This window comes from Aulonocara sp. 'chitande type north' Nkhata Bay, linkage group LG18 (genome assembly GCF_057382095.1).
Source record: "Aulonocara sp. 'chitande type north' Nkhata Bay isolate Kocher_YH1m ecotype deep benthic linkage group LG18, A_spYH_male_GT1.1, whole genome shotgun sequence".
Taxonomy (NCBI): Eukaryota; Metazoa; Chordata; class Actinopteri; order Cichliformes; family Cichlidae; genus Aulonocara; species Aulonocara sp. 'chitande type north' Nkhata Bay.
Genome location: NC_141361.1, coordinates 17756516 through 17780791, shown reverse-complemented (window position 1 = coordinate 17780791; position 24276 = coordinate 17756516). Strand labels below are relative to the sequence as shown.

At 40.3% G+C, this 24276-nt stretch overlaps 2 protein-coding genes across 8 annotated transcripts in view; both read right to left on the bottom strand.

The window, feature by feature from the left end:
- klhl14 (kelch-like family member 14) overlaps nucleotides 1-22007 on the bottom strand; it is a 27525-nt gene extending 5518 nt beyond the window's left edge. The window contains exons 1-9 of one of the 4 annotated variants that reach the window (XM_086270659.1): nucleotides 18471-22007; nucleotide 16677; nucleotides 12588-13488; nucleotides 10539-10660; nucleotides 5760-5849; nucleotides 4930-5008; nucleotides 4044-4234; nucleotides 3072-3230; nucleotides 30-187 (exon numbers count right to left, since the gene is read on the bottom strand). In XM_086270659.1, coding sequence (XP_086126785.1) covers nucleotides 30-187; nucleotides 3072-3230; nucleotides 4044-4234; nucleotides 4930-5008; nucleotides 5760-5849; nucleotides 10539-10660; nucleotides 12588-13488; nucleotide 16677; nucleotides 18471-18620 — 1851 coding nt within the window. In that variant the 5' untranslated portion in view covers nucleotides 18621-22007. Of the gene's footprint in view, nucleotides 1-29; nucleotides 188-3071; nucleotides 3231-4043; nucleotides 4235-4929; nucleotides 5009-5759; nucleotides 5850-10538; nucleotides 10661-12587; nucleotides 16568-16676; nucleotides 16678-18470 lie in introns of those variants that run through there. The other 3 variants (XM_086270658.1, XM_086270657.1, XM_086270656.1) reach the window with 3 other exon arrangements.
- Nucleotides 22008-22151: 144 nt separating this feature from the next.
- ccdc178 (coiled-coil domain containing 178) overlaps nucleotides 22152-24276 on the bottom strand; it is a 32048-nt gene continuing 29923 nt past the window's right edge. For 3 of the 4 annotated variants that reach the window (XM_086270649.1, XM_086270652.1, XM_086270651.1), the window contains one exon: nucleotides 23809-24077. In XM_086270649.1, coding sequence (XP_086126775.1) covers nucleotides 23865-24077 — 213 coding nt within the window. In that variant the 3' untranslated portion in view covers nucleotides 23809-23864. Of the gene's footprint in view, nucleotides 22825-23808; nucleotides 24078-24276 lie in introns of those variants that run through there. The other variant, XM_086270650.1, reaches the window with a different exon arrangement.

Sequence of the window (24276 nt, the reverse complement as noted above, 5' to 3'; positions counted from 1 at the left end):
TAAAGACATATATGTACTACATTAAATACCATGCTCCAGCTGTAGCCTCCCACAAGATAAATGCTGTCATCCAAAACGGCACAGCCTGGACCGCTGCGACCCTCCAGGATGGGTGTCTGGAGGATATTCCACTGGTCAGCTTTTGGGTCGTAACACTCAACCAACATTACATCTAGATGGGAGAAACCTACATGACAGAGATAAGATAAGATAAGATACCCTGTCATCGTAGGTTTAGGTTACAGTAGAGGTAGGGTGAAAAAGGTGTGCAGATGTTAGAAATAAAAGGCAAGTGTTTATTTTTCCCAAAAGTTAAACAAAATCTAAAAGGAACAGAAACCCAAAGAAAAGCACAAATCCACAGTGACACAGAGGGCAGGACACGTGGTGAACATGGGAGCATAACTTATTCCACGCCCTTAAGGACTTTCTATCTATCACACAGAATCACAATCCAATGGATTCATCAGGTGCAAGTGTCTTGCCCAAAGACACTCTGGCACGCAGACTGCAGGAGCCGGAGATTAAACAACCAACCATTTGATTAAAAGACAACCCACTCCACCTCCTGAGCCACAATCACCCCGATCCAACTAGCAATCCAACAAAGAAAGAAAACAATATATCAAAGAAATAAGGAAATAACCCAAAAGACAAATAACTAACGCCAACACAAGAAGACTCACACTGAATGTGATAACAGAGGCAGAGGAACACAGAAGGCACTCAACACAAGACAGCAGGAAGCAAAGACAGGCAGCTACGGTGGCCGCTTTAGGACAAACATGTTTTAGACAGGAGAGATCAAAAACATTAAATTTGGACTATACCCCATAACAGCTGTGGCTGGCCACCATGTTTGTATTACCAGTTTTGCACACACTATATTTTAATATATTTTAATAATATCAATACTTACATTAAATGTTTTGGGATATTTTAGTTACCATTCACCCAGCTAGCAAAGTAATTCTTTTAGCTATCTGGGTAGGCTATCAGTCTGATATTAACCTTGACTGTAAAGCTTTGTGAAAGGAGTCCAATACAAGCCGATGAGATGAAGCTCACTTTTGACCGAAGACAGTGATTGTGAGGTGAGCTGCTGAGGATATCCTGGTCTGCTCTTGTCAGTAAGTTCTGTTTTTTGCCGCTATTAGCTGCCATTAGCCTCTGTTACCCACTGTTAGCAGCTGTCAAGTGAAATTGTCTTTGAAATTTGTGTAACATTGCTCTACACTTAGCGGATTCAGTTGAATTAAACTGAATTTTAAGTTTTAGAATCGCATGTCTAATCTGTAGGCAGTAAATAATTGCGACAATATCAGGAATAAATGCATTCAAGATGGCGAAGCAACATGGCGGATTCCACAAACTGGTGCTGGCTCCTGTGTACTTCTAAGAGATTATTTTCTAAGTTTCTTAAAATGCATGAGTTTGTTGTATTAATTAATTACTAATCTATCTAATTGGTGTGTAATAATAATGTTGTACTCATAATCTAATTTATGAGTATACCATTATTTTTTTATTAAATGAACTAAAAAAACTCAGTACCCTTAACAATAGCATAAAACCTGAACTCACCATCACATCACAAAAAGAAAACTAGACCGAAAACACTAAAGTCAAACATTCCTGTGGACCAATCAGGTTTCAGACAGTTTTGGTTTCATGTGCTTGCGCTACAGTACCACTGTAAATGAAATCCACACAAACCACCACGTGAATGCACTGACACAAGGCTGGTTAACAACATGATGGCAGATGTGTGCCATATTGAAACGACCCCATTGTGCTCTTACAGGAATCACCGCTGAAAAAATATTATTTCACTAAAAAGATATGAATTTTAAAGAAAAAAAGAGCACGCTCTATATCCTACGAAATGAGAGAAATCTTTTCTTATTTTTTCCTGCTGGGGAGATGGTCCAGTGTAACTCCTTTCCTCCTTTTTCTTGAAACTATTCATTCAGTCAATTCATTCTATCCTTCACTTAGCCTATCCCAGCTGACCCAAAAAAAAAATGAATGACTCCTAAAGCCTGTCAATACAACAGTGAGCATAACTAAGGCAAACAGAACTATAATAATCTTTTAAAAAAAAACGTTAATATAGTTAAAGTTTTGATTTAAAGCGACGCCTTGACAAAAAGCAAATTTTATTACAGTCCTTCACTATGTGGCACTATATGGCATTACGTTCTTTCCTTTACTAAAGGATGGTTCAGTTTATCCTGTGCTAAAGGAGGTAATAAAGGAAGCTTTGAAGCATTTATATTTAGTATTTAAAGAATTTGCGCAATTTGATATTTGACCACAGCCGTTCTCTTTCTCAACATAATGCTTTAGGCGTTAGGCTTTATTTTGCTTCTCATGGTTTGAATCTTTATTCTGTTCTCGCCAGTGTGTCCAGTATGTTCCTTGTGTCCAGTTGATGGGTTTCCCCTTTAGTTAAACTTTTGCAGACATGTTACTTTTTTTTTTGTCTATTTGCTGATAGAGACAAATTTTTGTTGTTCCTCCATCTGCCGCATTCGGTTCCACCTCCCTCACAGTTTCACTACATCTCAAGGTTTCTTCCTTCACCACCAACTCACAGACACAAACCAGCAAGACAGCCATCGATGTGCACAGATTCGCTCCTACGGTGAGCGTGAGGAAACACGAGTTTGGATATGGACGCAGTCATACTCAGAGGCACGTGCAGGTTTTTTATGAGCTGAATTTGCAGCAATGAAGAGCCAACTGAACACATCTGTTTAACAGTGTTTTAACAAAAGAGCGTAGCTAAAGAGAGGATTCAAAGAGAGACAAGCTGAGCTTGTCATAATTCCCATGACCACATTCAGTTTTCCTGAAAAAATGCAAATGAACAGCACACGTTTTTGTTCTTTTTCACATTTTGTACTATGAATACTAAAGAGTGCGAGAAATGGAGGCTACAGTGTTGCACAGGGTAATTAAGGTCACTGCCTGCTCACAATGGCAACATGATTTTCACACGTACTTTTCAAAAAAGTATCAATCTTGACCTGCTTTCTGTTCGTTGTCTGAAAAGCTCGAGTGCTTACCTTTCAAATGGTTTCCACCAATAGCATACAGGCGGTCATTCATCCCAGCCAGAGCATGAATGGCACGCTTTGTGTTCATATCTTGTTTCCTCGCCCACACATCCATTATAGGGTCGTAGCAGTAAAGCCAGGAGACATACTCGCCATTGTGCACGCCTCCTGCAGCAGGTAAACACAGCAGTGTGTCATTAATACTCTGTGGAGCTACAGCACGCGGCACGTGGACATACTGGATCCAAATGTAGTACTATCCCCAGATATACAGTAAATAACTGGAAAAGAAAAACGTTTTTGGCTCTTCAAGAAAACTTTGGTTAGAGTCAGTTTGTAAAAGAGGAGGGTTTCACTTCCAGATTTTCCTGCAGGGAGGTGATGAGTGGTTCACTGACGTATCACTAAAATCTAATATATGACTTTCTGGTGTCAGCAAGTAGAAGAATTATACAAACCAAAGTTATATTGAAATATATCTAATAAAAAGCATTACAAATTTGAACTATTTCTGTGGCCATTTCTTTGAAGAAGAACTGATGTATACATTCAAGCCTCTTTACAGGGCTTCAGAAACTCTGCTACTTACATGAACATATCTCTTGAGGGAGTCTGAGGTAATATTGGATGGTAATCTGGGGCTGTGCTGTTACTAAGAAGAGGTTCACTCTCTCTTTCTCTCTCTTTTTTTTAAAACTCAAGCCTACTTTAGTCTCTATAAGCTCACCTCAAGCTCCAACTGAACTGCTGGCAGTTTTGACAAAGATGAACAATCAGTCCTGATGCATTGATTTTAATCATTTTTGTGGAGTGGAGTTGGTTTTTCTTTGTGGTGTAATTAAATGGATGTGTTTACCTCTATGTGCCATAAACACAATGTGTCTTTTTGTACAGTTCCCTCCATGTAGCGCCCCTTTTTGCATAATAATAAGGCGTAATAATAATAATACATGCGACTCGTGTACAGCTCCTGTAACTGACCTGATATGTAGATCTTGCCATTGTGCACCGCTCCTGCATGGGCAGCCAGAGGCTGTGGCAGAGACGACACGTAGTTCCACTCATTTGTCTCCAGGTTGTAGGATTCCACGCTGGAGAGGTAGCCCGCCTCGTTCCTGCCACCAATCACGTACAGGTGCTTATCCAGGCGACAGGCAAAGAAGCTGGCTCTCCTGAGGAGGACGTATTAACCAGACAACATCATTAAACCGATGATGAGAATCACTACTGTTGTTTTTTAGTTTTTTCCAGCTTCTGTCTAAGGTGCAAATCATTCTTAAAAAAACAAAAAAAACATCATAAGACGAGAGATAAGTTAAGCATGTACAAGCTTCTAGGCTGTGAGCATCTGTTTTCATGCCTGTGTAATGGGCTTGCTTACTTCTGCATGATGTAATACCTTGTAAAAGGATTTTGAACCAAAAAAAAAAAACAGCACATAGGTCTGTTTACAGCCCAATGAGCATTACTTTATTCTTCTGTTGGCTGGTTTTGTACACCTAGGTAAGAGTAGTAGCATTTTTTTTTAATCTTATGTGGATGTTTATATTTTTAGGTTTTCTAAACACCATTTCCCAAGAGAACTACACATCTGCTATCACAGCTGAACAGAAGACTTGTGAAGTTGTTGGATCTCACAAATTACAACTAGAATCCAAGTAGCATCTTCATGAATGCCAAAACTTGTGAACTTCACTAAGGTCATAAAGGTTTCCGTTTCTTATTAGGTGATGCAATGAGTGGTGAGATTCTGAGAAATATACAAAACACGGTAATGAGAGATGGATGAGAGAAAATGGGTTACTGAAGCTGAGTAAACAGAAGCTAGTACTGATGTCAACATTTCTGAGGACAAAAAAAGGCTCACCTCTCCTGCATTGGAGGCAACTGTATCCAACTGTTGAATCTGGGATCGTAGCGGCTGACAAAATTAGTGCTGTGCTTTCCTGCAAAACAGAACAGTAGAATACAAATAACTTAGCTCAAAATAAAGCTTCTTTTTGTACAGTTTAGACATGCTAATGTAATGATCAGTTCTTATTGGCCACATCTTTTCTAATGTTGTTTGTTGTGTACCAATAAAATTCACAAATGCAACTCTCCCCAGTCTTCATTAATCACCGCCCACACGTGATGATTTGCCTTTTTGCTGCTGTTTGAGCTAACAAGAGCTGACTGAAGTCATGTTTTCTAAGCACAGAGAGATCACCTCTTGGTAATGTTGTATTCAAAAGACTGCAAATCATCTCTCATGATGTGCATTTGTAGTAAGCTGATTCCTACTCTCAAAACTGAATAAACAACTAATTTCACTAAGTGCAGTGTACATCTGCCTGGCTGTTGTATTACTGTGATAGCTGGTGAAAGAACAAAAAGGCAGAGTAAGAATCTTTGATCATTTACAGTCTTTGTTTCTTACTATGGCACTGTGTTGCCACCTTTTTGCAAAAAGCCCTCTTAACACTTCTACATTGCAAATATTTCATCATAAACAACAGTAATTTTTCTGTGCCAATTATTGACAAGTGTTGATTGGAGTGTTGTTTGTCCACTCAGAGCTGATCTGGCTGCAGGATGAGTGTTTCAAACCATCTGAAAGTGTTACATTAACTTGATGGGCTTGAACTTACATAAACTCCAGTTTAAGTGAACATGAAAAATTTGCTGCGTGAAATCAGTGGAAAGCAGCGACTGTACCATTGGGGTTCCACTGGTCCTCTCCGCCTAGCAGCAGCAGGAAGTTCTCCACCTCCACCACGCAGTGATGTGCGCTGTTGTAAGGCATTACTAGGTGACAGACAAAAAGTCAAAAAGTCAGTTTTAAAAACATGTGGAGAGAAATTTGTATATAAACAGTACCCTGTGAGTGTGCCCTGGCTGTTATAGGTGTACTGTGCTGGTGGTTTCAAAAATCCACTGTGGTTAGCAATTACTTTGTATCATTAAATATGAGAATTAAAAACAGGCCAATACTTTTCTGTTCAGGACACATTGCAGTCTAGAAAGCACTACCATAAGTCTCACATTTAATAAAACTGTCAGGTCATTTAAAATAAGAACCATGTAACAGTAAAAGTTATGCCATTGAACCACGAACAAAAAAAGCCACTCTTTGTAGCATCTGGATAACTTTTTAACCTCTTTTGTCTCAAAATCATATAGAAAATAGATTGACGTGCAACTTTTGTTTTTTAATCAGAATCAACACAGCCATCAATTGACTGGCGACCTGTTCAAGCTGTACACCGCTTCTTGAACAGGAACAGCTGGGATAGGCTCCAGCCCAAACACAACCCTCAATTTGATCAACACATCTGGTGTAACTCTGTTTGCGCTCTTATACTCAAAGGGGGAAAGTAAATGGCATCTACACTCTCCTTAAATAAATTCAATTAATTCTTAAATGTTTCCACCACACCCACAGGTCAAGCCTTACTACCAATTACTGTCCGAGACACTGACCAAAGAGGTTTATTGAACATCTGAGAAGTATTATATTAACTTTTGAATAGGAAATAATGAAAGTGCTAAATGTTCTGTAATTTGACAGGAGTGGTCAGAGTAAATTTCACACAGACTGTTTGTTCTTTGTTTGGAGCAAGATACAAAAAACACAAACAGAAGTTTAAAAAAAAGTCTGGATGGAGAGCTGGTGAGCAAAGAAAGTTGCACTGGATTACTTTCTATAAACTTGCGATTACAGACAGACTAATATATGATTTTACGATTGATACCAATACTGATATTTAGTGATTTTAAAAATCCAATATACTGATATATTGACCGGCATTTTTTTTCAGACATATGAAACCTAAACAGATTTCCCTAACATATTTTTTAGTGTGGGTCTTTATTTACTCTATCATGCTTTGCCCAGCTGTCTTCAGATCAGCTAGTTGTTGTGTTTCTCACTTTCCAAACAGGTGTTGCCCACAGGATGTTTCTCCCTTCTCTTCTTTACCTTTTTCTATAATTTCCATTTATTGGCCATTATAAATGCAACTATTAGGAGAACTGCCAATAGTTAATACTGGTGGATAATACTGACCTGCTCATAAATCAGTCAGGCTTCAGTTGCAGTATAATGCACCGGTTGTGGCGGAGAATGTGCTCTTGCTATTTTCTCTTCACATGAGGCAAAATGTTAAATTATATCATAAAACTCATATATATATATATAAATAATCGGAGGTTTTTCTGCTCTTTTTGTTTTGTATTCTCTGGACCATCCAGTCACAGGAATGTGACTTCAGCTATTTCGAATAACGATGCCATAAAAACCTCCAGCACTTTAAAGGACAGGAAAAAAAGTATTTAGTGGTAGTAAACTGAATATCATTGGTTTGGAAATGTGATGGACATTTTTTAACATTCTGTAGATAAAATAATTATTTAGTTGATTGAGAAAGTAATTGACAGATTGCTTAATAATCAGATAATTATTACTTGTAACCTTGCATTTATTTAACTGGATAGGTCACCAATTTCTATTTTGGGAATTCGACTCTTAGAAACTAGCTTAGCAACACTGTCCAATAAGTAAAATGTTGGGTGGATGATACCCCTTGTCGTGTGTTAGCGCAGTATAGCATAAACATCCCAGAGCTGAAGCAGGACCCCTCATGGAGGATTTTCTTTTGTGTATGTTTTCGTGCTCCCTTTCTCTCCTTCATCTTCTTTTGCTAAAGTGACCCCATTGAGATGTAGAGAAATGGTCTTAGGTGACAGTCATAATGAACATGATCATGTTCACTCAATAAATCTCAGGCCCGGTGCTTTTTGAGCACAAATCAGTGAAATGTTAAAGCCCACCTGTCTGTCTCCATCAGTCATTTCCACTGTCACCTCCCCACCGTCTGATGGATCACAGTTGCTGCAAAATTAGACAGCCTTGAATCTCATTTCTTTCCAATTGGCCTCTCTCTGCAATCTCACTCTAGCTGGCTGACATGTGCCGGTCCTCTATGGGAGGGAAGTCTCAGATAGGAACTAATACTACATACACTAAACACAGCTTTATCTCAAACGAGGGGATTAGGTTGCCTGCCTCCAGTGCACCTCAAAGACGAGTGCCATACGACTGCCAAATTCCCTTACATGCTATTTACATTATCATTCAGTCAGCAGTATATAGGACATGGATGGGCGGCTTTTTATTTGATGTCTAGTGACTTGTACTCATACTAAAAATCATCTCGTACCCATGTGAGAAGAAGATTATTGCTTTACAATATGTCACAGACCACAGTATCTAGAGTACTGCGGTGGGTTTTGGGACATTTGGGATATACTGTAGGTGAACGGTGAGATAATTACAGTAGCAGGGTATAATAACTGGAATTACTATGCTAATCTTGTGCACTGAAAAATAAATGCATTAATTATTTTTCCTTCTAAAGTATTTATACCTGAGAAAGTGAATCCGATTAACCTATTTGCGCCCTTTTAACCCAAATTGTCCACTAACCCAAGAGTGTGAAAAGCCATAGGAGGGCAGGATGAGCACGTCCTCTATGAGATGGACGCCATCACTCCGGTCTACAGTGAGCTCTAGGGCTCACTAGAGGGAGTCAGAAACCTCTGCATAGAGGCACAGTCAGGGTCGGTTGAATGACTCCACAGCTAATGCACCACTGCTGCTCCATCTCTGATGTGCCTTTAACACCGCTACAATTGCATCCCACTGAGCTGAATTCCTTTGTTCTAGGCCATGCTGCATGGACACCATACATGCAGCATGGAGATCCAGATTTTAATATTAGGTTGGTTTAAAGAAGAAGAAAAGAACAACCTAGCATTGTGGCTGAATCTGTGCCTGCCTTTGTCTTGCATTGGTCCACGCTGCTGTGGGTACACTAGATGGCAAACTTTACACTGGAATCACCGAGCAGTGTGTACATCAGATACACTGAAAGAGATCAGATTCTTCCCAAATTGTGTTGATGAATGTCTTAATCAAAGGCTGTCCCTCTCAGGTTTCGGCTCATTGAAAAGTTATGATTGAATGTTAATAATCTTCTATTCCACATCCATTGTGAGGAGGCTACATCAGGTGGTCACTGATGTGTTAAGGGGATGATTTTGCAGTTTTGTCCTTCCACTTGGCCACGGACCATTTGAGTGTTAACTTTTTTAGTTCTGAGTGATGGAAATCCCTATTGACCTTTTGCCTGGTGCAGTTTGTACCAGTGAGTGAGAGTTTAATGACAAAAACAACAACAACAACAACAACAACAACATAAACAGCGAGCTTCAGGCTGTTGTGTATGCAAGGCTCCTTCAGTTAAAAAAAAAAAAAAAAAAAAAAAAAAAAAAAAAAAGCTCTAATAGGTTTGGACAAACATGAGCTAAAACATCACACTGCTGCCAGGAAATGTTATGATTTGAGCAGAGGAAGAAACCATGTCGGAGACTGCTGGTGATTTTAAGACCCGACAGCAAAAGCATAAAACCAGATTTATTCAAATTTGAACCATAAAGGGAGAACATAAACTGCACAGGGCCGAGCTGACAGAAAGCAGACCTATAGCTAATATATATGAATGGATAGGTGATCCTGAGATATGACTGCAACCAAAACACAGGACAAAAACTCAATATGTCCAGCAATGATGGGGCAAAGGAGAAACGCGGTCTCTCATTAGCTCTTTTTTTGACCTTTGCAATATGGCAACAATATAGTAGTGAGCCTTAAAAAGGTCAGGGAAGACAGAGAGAGAGAGAGAGAGAAGAGCATAGTGCACTCTACAGCGGAGAGTGCAGCAGGGATGTGTTTGAAATCTCACAAAGGTTTTCTAGGAAATTATCACAATTTGCCTTCATTATAATATTAAAAAATAAGATAAAATGAGATAAAATCAATTTTTGCTTTTGTTTCCATTGTTGTCCCTGTTACCTAAGAATGGTTGACATCAACATTTAAGCTGCAGTGTTCCACTAACCCCTCTGTGCTATTTATTCACCTTAAGTAAACCCAATATCAACAGCGACACCAGGTCAACAGGCTAAACTGCCACGTCGTGTATTACCATGTGTGGGTTAATTCAGTGTTATGAGTTGATCAATATGAACGAGTAATCACGCTGCATTTAAAAGTAATTGGGAAAAGATGTCACTCCTTAACGTTCTGTCTCAGCCACAATAGATCATTAGATTCGAGTAAATCTCATCGTGCATCCTGCCAGCACATATCAGCAAAAAAACAAGGGAAAGCATGCATGACGCTCCACAGTGCTGTGAAGTCACGCTCTGATTAAAAACTTATATTAAAAGTGATAGTGACACATTATTACCTGAAGGATTTAGGGAACTCTTGTCCCTCATTTTTGGTGAAAATTAACCAGTGTTAAAGTCATCCAAAGGAACAACTATTTCTCATCATAAAAGCCAGTAACACGGGATGCCTCAGGTAATAAATAAATAAATAAATGTAAAAAAAATATATAAATTTTTTTAAATCGCAGCCTTTCTACTCACTTGTGAGGATCTTCCATGTCTTTTTCTCATCGTCATAGTACTGGACCAAATTACTGGGGAGACGATCAGGTCCAGGAGGCAAACCACCCACCAGTAACAGCATCCTCTTATTGGAACGGATTCTGCAATGTCAAAAGTGTGGGTGTGCGGACAAGTGTTCAATAACATGCAATAAAAGACATATTAAGGCCTGGAATAAAACATGCAAACACAAAAACACAAGCACAGCTTCAACCTTTAATTCCTTGATTTACTACGACGATATTAACAGAGCTTCCCTGGAGTATTTTTATTTTTCACTTTGCTGATGCTGATTGTATGAATGAATTAATCTGTGAATAAAATAAAGAATAAATGCACAGCTAGATGAATAACTGCTTCTTATCCAAGTACTTCTACTAAACTCAAGATTGCTAATCAGGAAATATGCGACCACATTTATTGTGATTAATAAAAATTGCTCAATCGTTTTGATGTGTTATTGGATCGTTATTGCACTCTAAAGATATCTTTTCAATTAGCTGTGAAGCGAGGACAGTCCTGTAGGGTGCCATGCTGGAGGCTAAAAGCACAATTGAGAACATAAACCTGCCTATACAATGTCTCCATTTCATTGGCTACAGTGATTCATGTGACATGCCTTAGCCAATTGTTGGAAATTTCCTGCTGTTTGTATATGATATATAACCTCAAAGCCGTGCACTTTACTGCACATCAATGACCATTATCTGGCTCCTAATGGATTTCAACACAAATCTACCAATTTATCACAATATGCACTAAAACATTAAGAGTAGCTGGCCTTTAGATTCAGACACATTCACCTTTTTCCCTTTTCCATATTTTACTTTTTTATGCTTGGGTAAGTCACCGTCGCCTCGGTGTATTCTCCCTCATGCTGGCCCAATCGGAAGTGTTTTAGGGTTATTCATATGCAAATGAGCCCCTGGACATAGATAATGGTGATTAATTGAGGGGAGAGAAACAGTGGCATGTGAAACTAATTATGAGGATTCCTGAATCTTTGCTCGTTTAGGTCCATATGTGGGATCAGATATATTATTGGGATAATGTACAAGTAGGTACTTGTAGAATGGTTTTATGTCCTGATTATTTCAGTAATTTCCAAATGTTTTCATAAAGTTTAGATTCTCTTGTGTCACAATTTTTTTTAGTTGTTTTTCCCCAAGGCTCACAACTGTAGTGATAAAAAAACAACAACAACAACTGAATATTGATACTATCGATTAAAAAAAAAAAAAGTCTCAGCTGTCTGACTGTGATCAGTTGTCACCATAAGAGACAATAGCCATGTACTAACCAGCCCTAAAAGTGCAGATCAGGACAAACATGTAAGCCATGTTTTTGTGTGAGTGAGACACGTGCATGCAACACGAATGTAAGCAGCATTGTCCAATTCATGAAAAGGAATTCTAAACATCAAATCAAATTAAAAAAAAACAAAAACATTTTGAATGTATTATATTTGTCTTCATTTTAATATCAGTAACAGGGCATCTCTGTACTTGGATCATAAGCATCTTGCAATTACCATTTAATTCTGGTCACAATTCAATTACAGCATTTCAAATTGTATTCAAGAGAGTTGCTACAAATCAAATGCATAACCTTTATCTAGATTGTAGCAATCTTGTCTACACTGATTAGAGAGTAATTGCACAGATGTGTGAGGAAATAAAGACATGTTTTCTTTTGTAAAACAGGAGGGAACATTGTAATGATGGATACAGTGGAGCACAGAGTGCATCACGACCTCTGGCAGCAGGTATTATGTTACAGGAGCACCAAAATCCTCATGAACTAGTCCTGAAATGCCACACTGCCTACATGGTCTACACCGACCACCTACATGCTCTACATTAAACAGGCGGTGGGATCAATACATGAGCAAGTGCATAATGCTTGTGTCTGTAATTTGTTCAAATTTAACAAGTGGGAGGCATTTAATTACCCACTGCCCAGTCTCAAACAGCTCTGTGGTGTGATTGTGTGAATTTATGTCTGAGTGTTTATCTGTCTCGTTCTCACCTGCTGGCCATGGTCTGCCTGCAGTGCTGCTTGAAGGGCATCAGGTGGTAGTTCATGGCATCCAGGAGTAGTTTCTGGCACACAGGGTCACTCCTCATGAAGTCAACAGACTGAACTCTCTCCACCAACTCTGGGGCAGGTATAAGGGCAAAGCGTAGCCTCTTCATAAGGTCCGGTGCATAGTGCATGCGAGTCTCCCGGTCATGCTCCAGCCAGAGGACTGACATCTGGAAGAGAGCCAGCTCTGACTCCACTGGGGGTGGCAGAGCATCTAGCATGGCACACATCTCCTCAAAGTTCAACAGCAGCACATCCTCCACCAGGTACTTGTTGGCCAGCTTCTTGGTCTCATCCAGTCCATGGAGTGCAGCAATCTTGCAGATCTGCTTGTAGTTCTGCACAGAGATCTGGTCATTAAGGAACTGCACACTAAGCTTGGTAATCTGGGGGATATTGAGGATCTTGCTGACTGACAGCACCTCTTCCACTGTGTCCAGGGAAAGAGTAACATTGGCAGTATACAGGTACTCCAGCACTAATCGTAGTCCAATGGAGGAGCAGCCCTGGAGCACTAGGTTATTTATGGGCCTGGTGCTGGTGGTCACCAGCTTGTCATCAGGAGAGGATGAAGGGGTCCCACTGCTGCCCTGGTCCCCTTTGCTTCCTTCATTGTTGATTACATTATGGGAGGAAAAGAGGGATCTGAAATACTGGGAGCAAGATGCCAACACAGCTTTGTGGCAGTGGAACTGCTGTCCCTGGGCTGTCAGAGTCACATCACAGAAAAGCTGCTTTCGCCACAAGAGATTGAGCCCATGCAGCAGGGTGTCACTGTGTGTTGGGTCAAAGGTGGATGTTCTATCACCCGATCTGGACATGACTTCCTGAATGTGAACGCCACCTAGGCAACAAATAAACCATGCAAGCCATTTACCTCAGGTCATTTATTTCCACAACACACGTTGCCTATACATCGCTATCAGTCAACTATTACAGCAGAAAACGATTTCTCGAATAAGTTATTGAACAGATCGCCCGTCCATCCAGCGGGGAAGAGCCGTCATGCCACGCCAGCCGGCGACAATCTACATCCAGCACGGCTTCATTCGCCTTCAACTTTGAGCTCTGGTCGTAAAGCAACAAACAAAAACGTAGTAGTTCCCATAGCGTGCCACTCTTATTCATTCTTAACTCAAGAAGCGGATGGTTTTAAATGGAGGCTGATGTTTGAAGGGCGCTGTCAAAACAAAACAAAAAAAAAGAAAAGAAAAAAAATCGGAGGATACGGAGATGCTGCGGCGCTTTCCCCCCTCGGTAACGCGGCTGAAGTTGTCGGATAAGGAAAAAAGAGGCAGCCGCTACGGTGGACGGATAACATGCAGCATTCAGCCAACACTTATCCCTTCTCCTGCCTTGCTGCACACCCCCACAATGAGGACATTACACATCGCACAGATTTACGGAGTCATACAAAAGCAATTAGTTTGTCTCCGAGCCGTCAGCAGCGGTACGGGTGCGTTTTGCTTTTTTAGCCTACCTGAGTTAAGCGGACGTGAGTATCGACAAAATATTCACTGAAATGCAGCTTTCGCTAAAGTTAAATGGGATGTGCATATCTTTTTCATACTTAGACTGTTACAAAAGCTATTTCCATGTGCGTAATGTGTGTAAACTTGACACAAGCGTGCCGTAACCGTTGTCGCCAGATTCTCTAAAAGCGCCTGTCACAACTAAATGATGTGAGCAGCTTGCCTGAGAAGGAGCCAAACTTACCTGACTTCAGCTCTTGACCAAAAAAAAGGAAAGTAAGCTTCGGGTTCCCAATAATCTCACTTGAATTTTCCTTTGTTCTCCTTTTAAGAAATGTCCTTTTTCCTTTAAAGTCTATGGCGTCTCAAAATAACCATTGATTCCAACTCATAAAGTCACTATTTCGGGTTATTTGTTGACGTTGATCATTTGTTCTTCTGAATTAACAAGAAGTGTGTGAGTGTGTGAGAGGGAGCTGTGCTTTCTGCAAGAGAAGAAGAAGAAGAAATATACGTGTGACAAATTATGCTACCAAGAAACAACACATCATTATCCTTGGGCCTGGGGCTCAGTGAGTCGTAACGAGAGTAATAGGAAATCCACGGTTGGGGAGAGAAACGGTCGTGCATGGCCGGTGGAGAGAGACCATGCAGGGGTATGGATGCTGGAGAGACTCGCAAAATTATGGCTCAAGGCTATTGTAAAAACTGTCGAGCGTAAATGACTGCGATTTCAAACATCTATGGAAGAAAGAAAAGAGAAAGGGGGAGAAAAACCGAGTCTTTCCCTCGCTGTTATAGAGAGAACCGTCAAGTTTTAGTGCGCATTGCTAATTAGTCAATTTCTCTCTGCCTTCACAGCCCGACGACTTTGCTGCTGAGCTGAAACTGCTAATTTCTGGGACCAGCCTTTTTTTGGCTGTGAACTGGATGGATGAATGGCTTGTCTCGCACAAATGACAAAAAGCCCCTGCCTTAATCTCCATCGCCAAAATAACCCCTCATCTCATTCTGCTCCTACTAGTCCTTCAAAAGAAGGTGCTCTACACAAACTGAAGTTATACATCTGTATAATAAACAGCACCCACCTCAATGTACAGACAACTGTGCAGACTTTTATCATGTTTAATTAAAAGCAGATAATACCCTCCTTTTTTCTACATTTTAGTGTGACACTGAAGCAGCATTATGAAATGCCACACATGTACAGAAGGGACATAAAGTTAAAAAAAAAAACAACAAGCACAAATAAAGAACATATATATTGTTTTCATTCATTATTACCATGTCTGATCAGTTCATTGTTAAAAACATAAGGCTTGAAAACACAAAGGGCTGTAACCTAATACAGTGTCCATTAGTGCACAGTAGTTCTGCTGGAGTATTTATATCCATACACCTGCATTTTTGCCCCCAGAGATCCTCCAAGAGTATAAGATCAAAGTGAATCCACTAAAGGAAGTGGCTTGATGAATCACATAGTAAAACTCCTGGTTGGGAATGCTCATATGAACTTATGGATTGCACCAAACACTCTGTCACCACCACAACAAACTAACAGCTGTGAGGCACTAAGTAGTTCCATTGCTAAATTATTAATCTGTCAAATCACTTTGGTATAGCTGCATACAGTTCAACAACAACGAGAGCTTTCAAAAACTCAGAAACATCTCATCTCAAAATTAGGATTCCTTCATTTACCCCCATCACATGAATATAAGGTGATATAATCACCTCAAAAAGCAAACAAAATGCTCACACAGCTAATCAGAAACCGTTAGAAAGGATTTATTAGGCCAGAATAAACTGTCAATTACATAAAGAGCTCAATTAGAGTAAATACACTTACATGTAGGACTCCCATGGGACCAGAAGTGACAGGTACTTCACAACTTAAGAAATGACAGATAGGGATAAATGGCTTTGTTCATATACTATGAAAGAGAGCACCGCCATGCTACCGTCAAGCAATAGCGGACCATACATTGGTAGCATTTATAATAAGAAGGCACCACAATGCTGTTTTGATGTTCAAGTGTTTGACAAGCACACAGCCTGCTAATCCCCAACTTGTAGTTATGCCGAGGAAATTCATTCTACATGAACTCTGCGGTGATGACTGATTAGATTGTGCGCTGCATCTCAAATAATCATCGTCACCGAAGGAAAACTATACTACTCTAATATTAATTAGCGGTTTGAAACCACTATGAAAGCACTTTGTTTTACTGTTTACCATGATTATTTCGTTACCTCATTTCCAGAGGTCTTGACACTGCACAGCACTACAGTAATTCACTGTATTTCACTTTGGAGTTACATATTGTCATCTTTACCAGCACACAGCACTACATTACCCAAGTCTCGAGCGAGCTATTCTAACACAATAAAATGACCATTTCCAACTCTTTCAGCTCTTTGTAGCAACTCAGTCTCCTGAGGCCACTGGTCTTCAGATTGCAGGGCGTTTATGGTTGTAAGTTGTTGCAGTGTGCAGAAGGAGGGGGGGGGGGGGGGGGGGGGTCATCAGATAAGAGAAGAATTTCTAGACTAATTAAACCCTTTGAGACAAAGAATCACACTACAGTGATTTACAACTCTCTGTACCAGTTAACCCGACTCATTTCTTTCTGTCATATTACTCAGATAGCATATCTACCTCTATGGGTAAAAAGTCTTTTTTTTTTTTGTCTTCAATGTTATGAAAAAAGGAGGGGTGTTAGTGTAAATAACCGCAGTTAGATCAGATTTAAATACTGCAGTATACTCATAATATAAGCTTTTAAGAGCAGACAAAGCTCCCAGCCACTGACCATCTACTCTGTTCAGTGAATAAGCCCCTGATTTTACCCCCAGATACTACGCATCTTAATATGTAATGCTTGCATTATATCATGCTTCCTTATTGTTTTCTTCAGCATAATTTTGTGCCCATTACAACACATAAAAATGAAGCAAAACACAAACTGTCAGCATTATCGTGGCCTTGGGTAACTGATTAAAGAGCGAACATTTAATCTAATCAGTGCAATGAAACAAAACAACAGGAGAAGCTCCAAAGTTGTGAATAGCAAAGTCTACCAGGCATAATTCCTTTTGCTGGCTGTTGCAGAGGGGTATGCTAAGATAGAAAGTATTATTTTCCTAAATGGAAGGTGTCAGATGGTCACGGAAATGTGATCGGCTGTTCAAGATCACTGCTTCCCATCTGCAATTTGTGACGTGTGAAAGATTCAGCCCAAATGTGCTCACCAAGCGTAAATCCTCAGCACTTTCTCTTATCGTGGAAAAGCAAGATAACCAGCTGTTTACAGATCAGAGAACATATCATATTAATATCATGGAGAGGGTGATATCATCTTGTTTGTAAAATATTTTGTTAACTAAGTGTGGTGTGGTATGGCAACCTATAAAGTGAAAGTTGTAATTTGTGTTTTAGCAAAAGTGCTGCAGTTTAAAGCCCCTTTTTAATGATAAAAAATATATTAAAAGGAGGAAAGCTGAAAATGCTGCGGGGAGCCTCTTCAGAAACACTTTGGTGAGACAAAATTAATGCAAACTGCATGTTACAGTAAATACTCATTACAAGGCTCTTAGAAGTTACATTTAAAGATCCCCCCTTAGTTCCAGTTAACTGTATGTATGAACACAAGCAGGGCTCTCTTTATGCCTCCCTCTCCAATCTTGGAAGAGTTTACAGTTGTGTGGAATTATTTTGCACCATTTTTGGATTTGGAAACCAAACCGTATACTATACTATAGAGAGATTAGTTCTAAAAAAAAAAATGTAGCATTGGCATTAAAGGAACAGGCTGCTTAATCAGAGGTAGTTGTTATAATTGTACAAATTGAAGAAAGGGTCATCAAAAGTGCAATATTTGTACTAGCAGGTTCAGTTTATTTCGATTAATTGTAAAATCTCAACCCATCCAGTTTTCTGTTTCCTGTTTTTTTTAGCACTTTTTTTGGATATCAGGACTGATTAGCACATGCTTGTCATTTCAGATCAAAGTTAGTCAGAGATGATTCATAAAACGTCCACTGTGTAATAAATTGGAAGCACTTATATTTGCCATTCAGGGAGTATTGGGAGGCCTGCTGTTTTAAACCCCTAGATCCCCACACATGGCGTAGCCACCACAGACACGGCTCAGAGAGTCAGTCGGCAGCCGGGAGGTGAGCAGAAAGGAACAGGCGGTGTCCCCTCCAGAGTGAGCACAGGAGAGAGTGTGTGTGTGTGTGTGTGTGTGTGTGTGTACAATATGTGTGTGTGTTGTGGCATTCTCAAATGACAAAAGGATACCAGTTGTGCAGTTCAGGTGGGACGACACACGGAGGTGGTATGGAGACTCACCTGAGGGAGAGTCTGGGCTGCTGGGACCGGGGCTGTAATGGAGACCCAAAGTTGTGTATAGGGGCCGCAGGAGGCCACTGTGCCGTGGAGAAGGTTTGGGGGCTGGAGGAGAGGGGGCTGCTGTTGTGCAGTCTCCCCAGCGTGATGCATCTACCTTCAGGGTGGCAGCAGGCGTGGAGTGGGGTGCGATGGAGCGAACACGGGCTCAGTGGCGCGGTCACCTAGGGACGCTGAAGCTGCTGTAGCAGGACTGATAGTTATTCCTTGGGAGAATTGCAAGATGAGCCCCATTGTATTAGCAACCCCTCTTCTACTAGAATTGTATCAATGTTCTCAAACCTTTGAAGAATGAAGTCAGGGTGCAAAATATCTGACACTTAACGTTTTTTGCCGTTCACCAAAAGAAACTTAATTCTTGGACAAACAAAACAAAAAAAAAAGTAGGACGGAGTAAACAGTTTCTCTCACAATTGGAGCCGTTTCATTGTGTATCAGAATGACTGCTGTCAGAGTTAAACTTCAGTAAATTCCTTTGGCAATGAGAAGCTGGTAAATTATTCCATACTGATTTGAAATTCTCACACATTAAGCTTTTTAATTTCCAAGCAGTACTTTTGTGTTGCAACAGTTTGAGTCGTATCTTTTAGAAATTCTCTGTGTCTAATATGGTCAGCACTCCCAATTATTCACTCCACTGACAAGTGAAACAAATGGGACCAACCAGTGCATTCTGTATTATCTACACCCCTTGGATTCCCTGACAATAATTAATACAATGGCAAGCTGCTGTTACCAGCCTTGACGACATGAGCTCAACAACATAAGCTCTCCCTTTCCAAGAGCTCTTGAAAAGAAATTACATCCAGCGGTGAGGTCATATATATATATCGTGGACACAAGCAGCCGGGAGGTTATGTCATGTTACTGTCTGGGACCCTAGATCAGATGGTACTGTTAATATCAGCAGGTCATTATTCACATCATTACACCATGAATGAAAGGTGCGTGGAATATGTCAGGAATATATGAATGTAGCCCTGAACATAGAGATATACACAGCCTTTAATAGCAAAGACTGTCCCATATGTCAGCGAAGTTCATTAACATGCTACATGATCTTACTGAGGCAGCAGTGCTGACCATCTCACTGGTATGGTCACACACCATTATGTAGGGTTACTTCATTTGCTCATAATGCGGATAAACATGGGAGGAAAAAGCACCTTAATATATACACAGCATACAGTGAATCTAAGTAGTGTTAGGCAAACTGGTTCCATGATTTAAATAAAACTAAATAAAAGCAGATACAGTTTTGTTTTGTGTAATAGCCAACTGACCAATGTGTCCTTTTAAAGAGGTGTCACACAATCATACTAACCCCTCTTATTTTAGCCTACGAGGATATTAACAGGTTTTTTAATTATAGAGGAGCACTTTGCCTCAACATCCATTAAAGGAATGCCGTGCTAATTTTAAATCCTCGCAGCAGGCATTTGCATCAACAGAAGAAAAGTGGATGAGTTTCTCTTTAACAGCTGTAATTTGTGTTTTCCAATCACCATGCTGATTTCTGCTCATTATACTCCGGTTTCACACCGGTAAGTGAGCAAAGTTTGGATTGATTGACTCTAATTAACTAAAAAATGTTCCAAGCCATGGATTTATTATCATGCTAGCTAGCCACAAATGTCAGAGACTTTCACAAATTATTATCCTCTTAAGATAAATATCTTTGAAATCAAATGAGTGTGGAAACGCGAGGAACATGTATTGTTATACTGATGAATTTGTTTGTCATGTTTTTCTGCTGAGCTCCACATTAAAGACTCACCTGGGCAATCACACTGTTCCAGTGTATTGTTAAGCGGTACTGTATGACTGAATGACAGATGCTGTAGTTACCTAAACTTTAAAGGAACACACACTCAAGTCAGATGAATAAAAATCAGACGATTATATAGTAATATAAAAGAAAATCTTCCCAGATTACAGTGTTATCAGCACTGACCAAATAGGGTGTACCAGGGTGCACTTCATGTTATACTACCGAAAACCTATTTCCTCTCGTGTGCTCCAAAACTTGGCAGCATCTCCCTCATTGATATTTTAGACACAGTAGCACCTTTCTCAACTCACATTCTTTCCTCGACTCCATCGGCTCCATGGCTCAACTCTCCACTTTCTCATGAACAAAGAGAGGACGGTTTGAGAGGACGCCTCAGTTTTCCTGGTTTTAAAAAGATCTCAGAGCAGAATTTTGGTTAGCTTAAGAAGACAGAACATTGCTCTGATTCACTCGGCTTCACTCCAGTGATCAGAAGTGATTACTGAAGTGAATCCAAATGAAACGGGCCCATCGTCTGCACGGTGGCGCCAGGCAGAAATTGAGAATCATGCTGCCTGTAAATCAGATTTTCTCAACATGCCTCTTGCAAAATATGCCTTGATACAAAAGTACAAAAAAATATTCCAAACCAGCTTTGAGGTATCAGAGTATGCAACAGCACAGTGAGGCATGTGCTGTATGTTTTATCCTCATCATACTGAAACAAGCATGTAATGCCCCTCAGCTGTCAAGTACACCCCCCCATTAGTATTTCCACAGTCCATCCTCTTTAGAGTAGCAGCATTAAGGTGTGTGCACTTTGAGGCACGCCCGCAGATAGATGTGATGACATCTAGTTGTGGCTCACTTTCATTTATTTAAGGGATTGATTAGATGCAAGGAGAGCAGATAAATGTGCTGGAGAGGCACCTTCATTTGAGAAATTGCCATATAGTCAGTACAGAATATGAGACGGACTGAACATTTTTCTCCTCAAGATGCTTTTAGGGAGCTAGTGGCGTCGTGGCTTTGCGAGCAGTCGACCAAGTTAGTGTCATGCTGAATGTTTGTTCTATAGTATACAGTTGGCCCAAAAACCTATGTAAAGAAACTTTACCAAATATCTGAAAAAATCTTCTTTTTTCCCCACATGAGAGATAATGTGTCAGTTTGATTTAAATATATATATTTTTACTTGTTTTATTTTGTTTTTTTCAAGCCGTCTTAGTTTGAGATGTTATGCTTAGTGTTATAACATGATACTGAGACATGTTTCAGTCAGTTATTTGCTAAGGTTGTTGTGTCCATACTGCCCCCTTCTGTCTCCTCTAGTATGGAAGGCATCTGTTGTTATCAACAAAACAACAGCATCTCTATCAACTCAGAAGGAAAGGGTAACATATTTTCCAAGGAGTAGTCTAACAGCATTAACCTTGACGCTACTAAAATTCTAATGAGCATAAGCATAATTTGTACAATTTAGATTAATATATAAACATTGTTTGTTTTTTAACTTCTTTTCATTCTTGTGGAAATGATAAATATCTAGGGATTTCGCACTTTAGCATTTATACAGAGCAGACTTTGTGTTGTTTACCACTAGTATGACATTGTTTAAACATGATGAAAGAAAAATAAATTTTCTACAAGTACTAAATGTGATTCAGTTAAGATTCCAAATTGAAAACAGTGTTTCCCCAGGGTTCTTTAGAAAGCCAGTGGATAGTGCACACACAACATCCTTTTGTGCACACTATTTACCCCTGGATTGCTCCAGGCTAATGTCTCAATAATTTTCACTCCTTTCTCAGGTCCTTCCCACAAAGGACTTAACTAATGATCCATGGACAAAATGAAGCATTTAAATTTATTCATTAATCATTCATCTCCAGCTCATTGAAAATGCTAAACTTCCACAAAATTAAGATTGAATATTGAAAAGTGATTGAGGGAGACAGCTTTCAGTGAGTGAAGAGAGCAGAAGAGTGTGGGCTGCAATAACAAAAAATAGATTCTTTGGAGAGACGACGGGCTTCGCATGGGCATGGTCAAGGTGGCCAAGGTGTACTAAGTGCTAGTTAAGGTCATGGGGTTTCACTAGTTGTAATTAGATCTTGGGATCTGGAGAAGCGTAGAATTTCTGTCAACACTGCCTGTAATTATTCTCTTTTCCAATTAATGGTGACATAGATTAATTATCTGATGAGGCAAAGCCAATTGCAATCATTCACCCAGCTAAAATTAGATCAGTCCTGACAGCAGCATGAAAGTCACCTGTTTCATTGTTATGGATTTGCTGCAAGTAAAGAGGGGGGAATAGTGAAGCGTGCTAGGGTAAGTAAGTTGTCTGGTACAGGTGAATGTCCAATTACACTGCTATTTGAACTGAAGGCATCTACTCATTGGATCCAGCGGCATCTGGATTGGCTTGTTTGTTCACCCCGTAGCATCATCAGCAGTAGTAGAGTCATCTGTCAAGGATTGTAGGAAGGCTGAGATAAGTTCGCTTTCCTCTGACATCTCCTCCTGTTGAAATAAGGCACAAACAGAATAAATGAAAACAGGCTAATTAGGAAAATGCTGCTTTTGTAGAAAGGCACCAATAAAGCATCTTCGTTTCATGTGTCTCCTGCGCACACAGTTGACGTGTCTGCAGCTGCGAGAGTAAAGTTACCGTCTTGTTCTTATTTTTCGTCAGGAAGGAGAACAAGAGGCTCCTGGTGAACCGCGTCCAGGTTCAGTGCTCTTCTGTTTTAAAAACCTCAGCATCCAGTTTTTCTATTAAACTGCCTGGCACTGTCAACCAGCTTGGGAATCTGAACCAGCCTAGCCATGCAGAAATTCTCTGACTAACAATTATATCAGAAACAGGATCTTGGATTACTGTCCCCTGGGACTGGGGCAGTGGGCGTCTGCTCCAATCATTACTGGCCATTCAACAAGGCTCTGCACTGCTCTCCGCTGTTAGCCATTGTCAATTATGCCATCCCCAGTGTAAACTCGCAGAACACAAAGCTGAACTGCCAGTTCTGGCAGGAGTGTAACAGGATGACAGCCCGCCACCCCACCCTCCCTACTCCTACAACACCCCCCTCCCCCACCCACTCCTACACACCCACCCTAGGGTTCCTTGGCCTCCCTTCCCTCGAGCTACTTTTGAACAAACTGCCATTTGGCTTCTTATTCCAGCACTATAACTGTGAAAGCGTTAACCTGACCTCTCTTATGTTCTGCTCGTGGGGTTAAGTGGACATGATGGATTAGCACAGGCCTCATCAGGATTCAGCCTGGTTTCACTGCAGTTACAACCAATGTCAGTTTTATTGATTCCTTTATTTCTATTAAACTGCCAGTTGATATTGATAAACTTTGACCCTGTCAGAAATACTAATTGTGTTATAGGAATTGTGAAGGTTTTAATATTTGGATAGGTGAAGTGATTATGCCTGCTCGTAATCTCATAAGGCATTTAAAGTTGAGCTCAAAAGGGCTTTATTTTGTTTTTTTGTTCCATGTGTACTTTTTGGAGGATAGAGCCTGATCTGGACTCTTCATCAGGAGCCTGTTTAAAGTGAGTGCTGCCTGCTCTGATGGACCCTGTGCTGAGCTGTGACGGGTGACGGTGTGGTGCGCTTGAATACACCAGCTCTTTTGTCCTTCACACTCTGCAGCTCTCTGATAGCTCCTCCCCCTGTGCCCCATTCCTCCCTGCCTTGAGCTGTGATCTGCTGGGGCCTTTTGAGGCTGGGCCGCTGAGACATGGCTGCTTCCAGTAATGTCTGGACCAGAACCCATCGAAAAGAAGAAAAAAAATATATGCCAAGCAGTCAGAGGAGGAGAAACTGAGAAGGAAACCACCTGATAGCACTTTACTAGGTATCCTCCTGGAAAGCCTCCAATCAAAATCAGAGCGTATTTTGCCTGCAGCGTATCTGCTAAATTTGTTGTTGGATCAAATTAAGCGACAAAAACAAAATA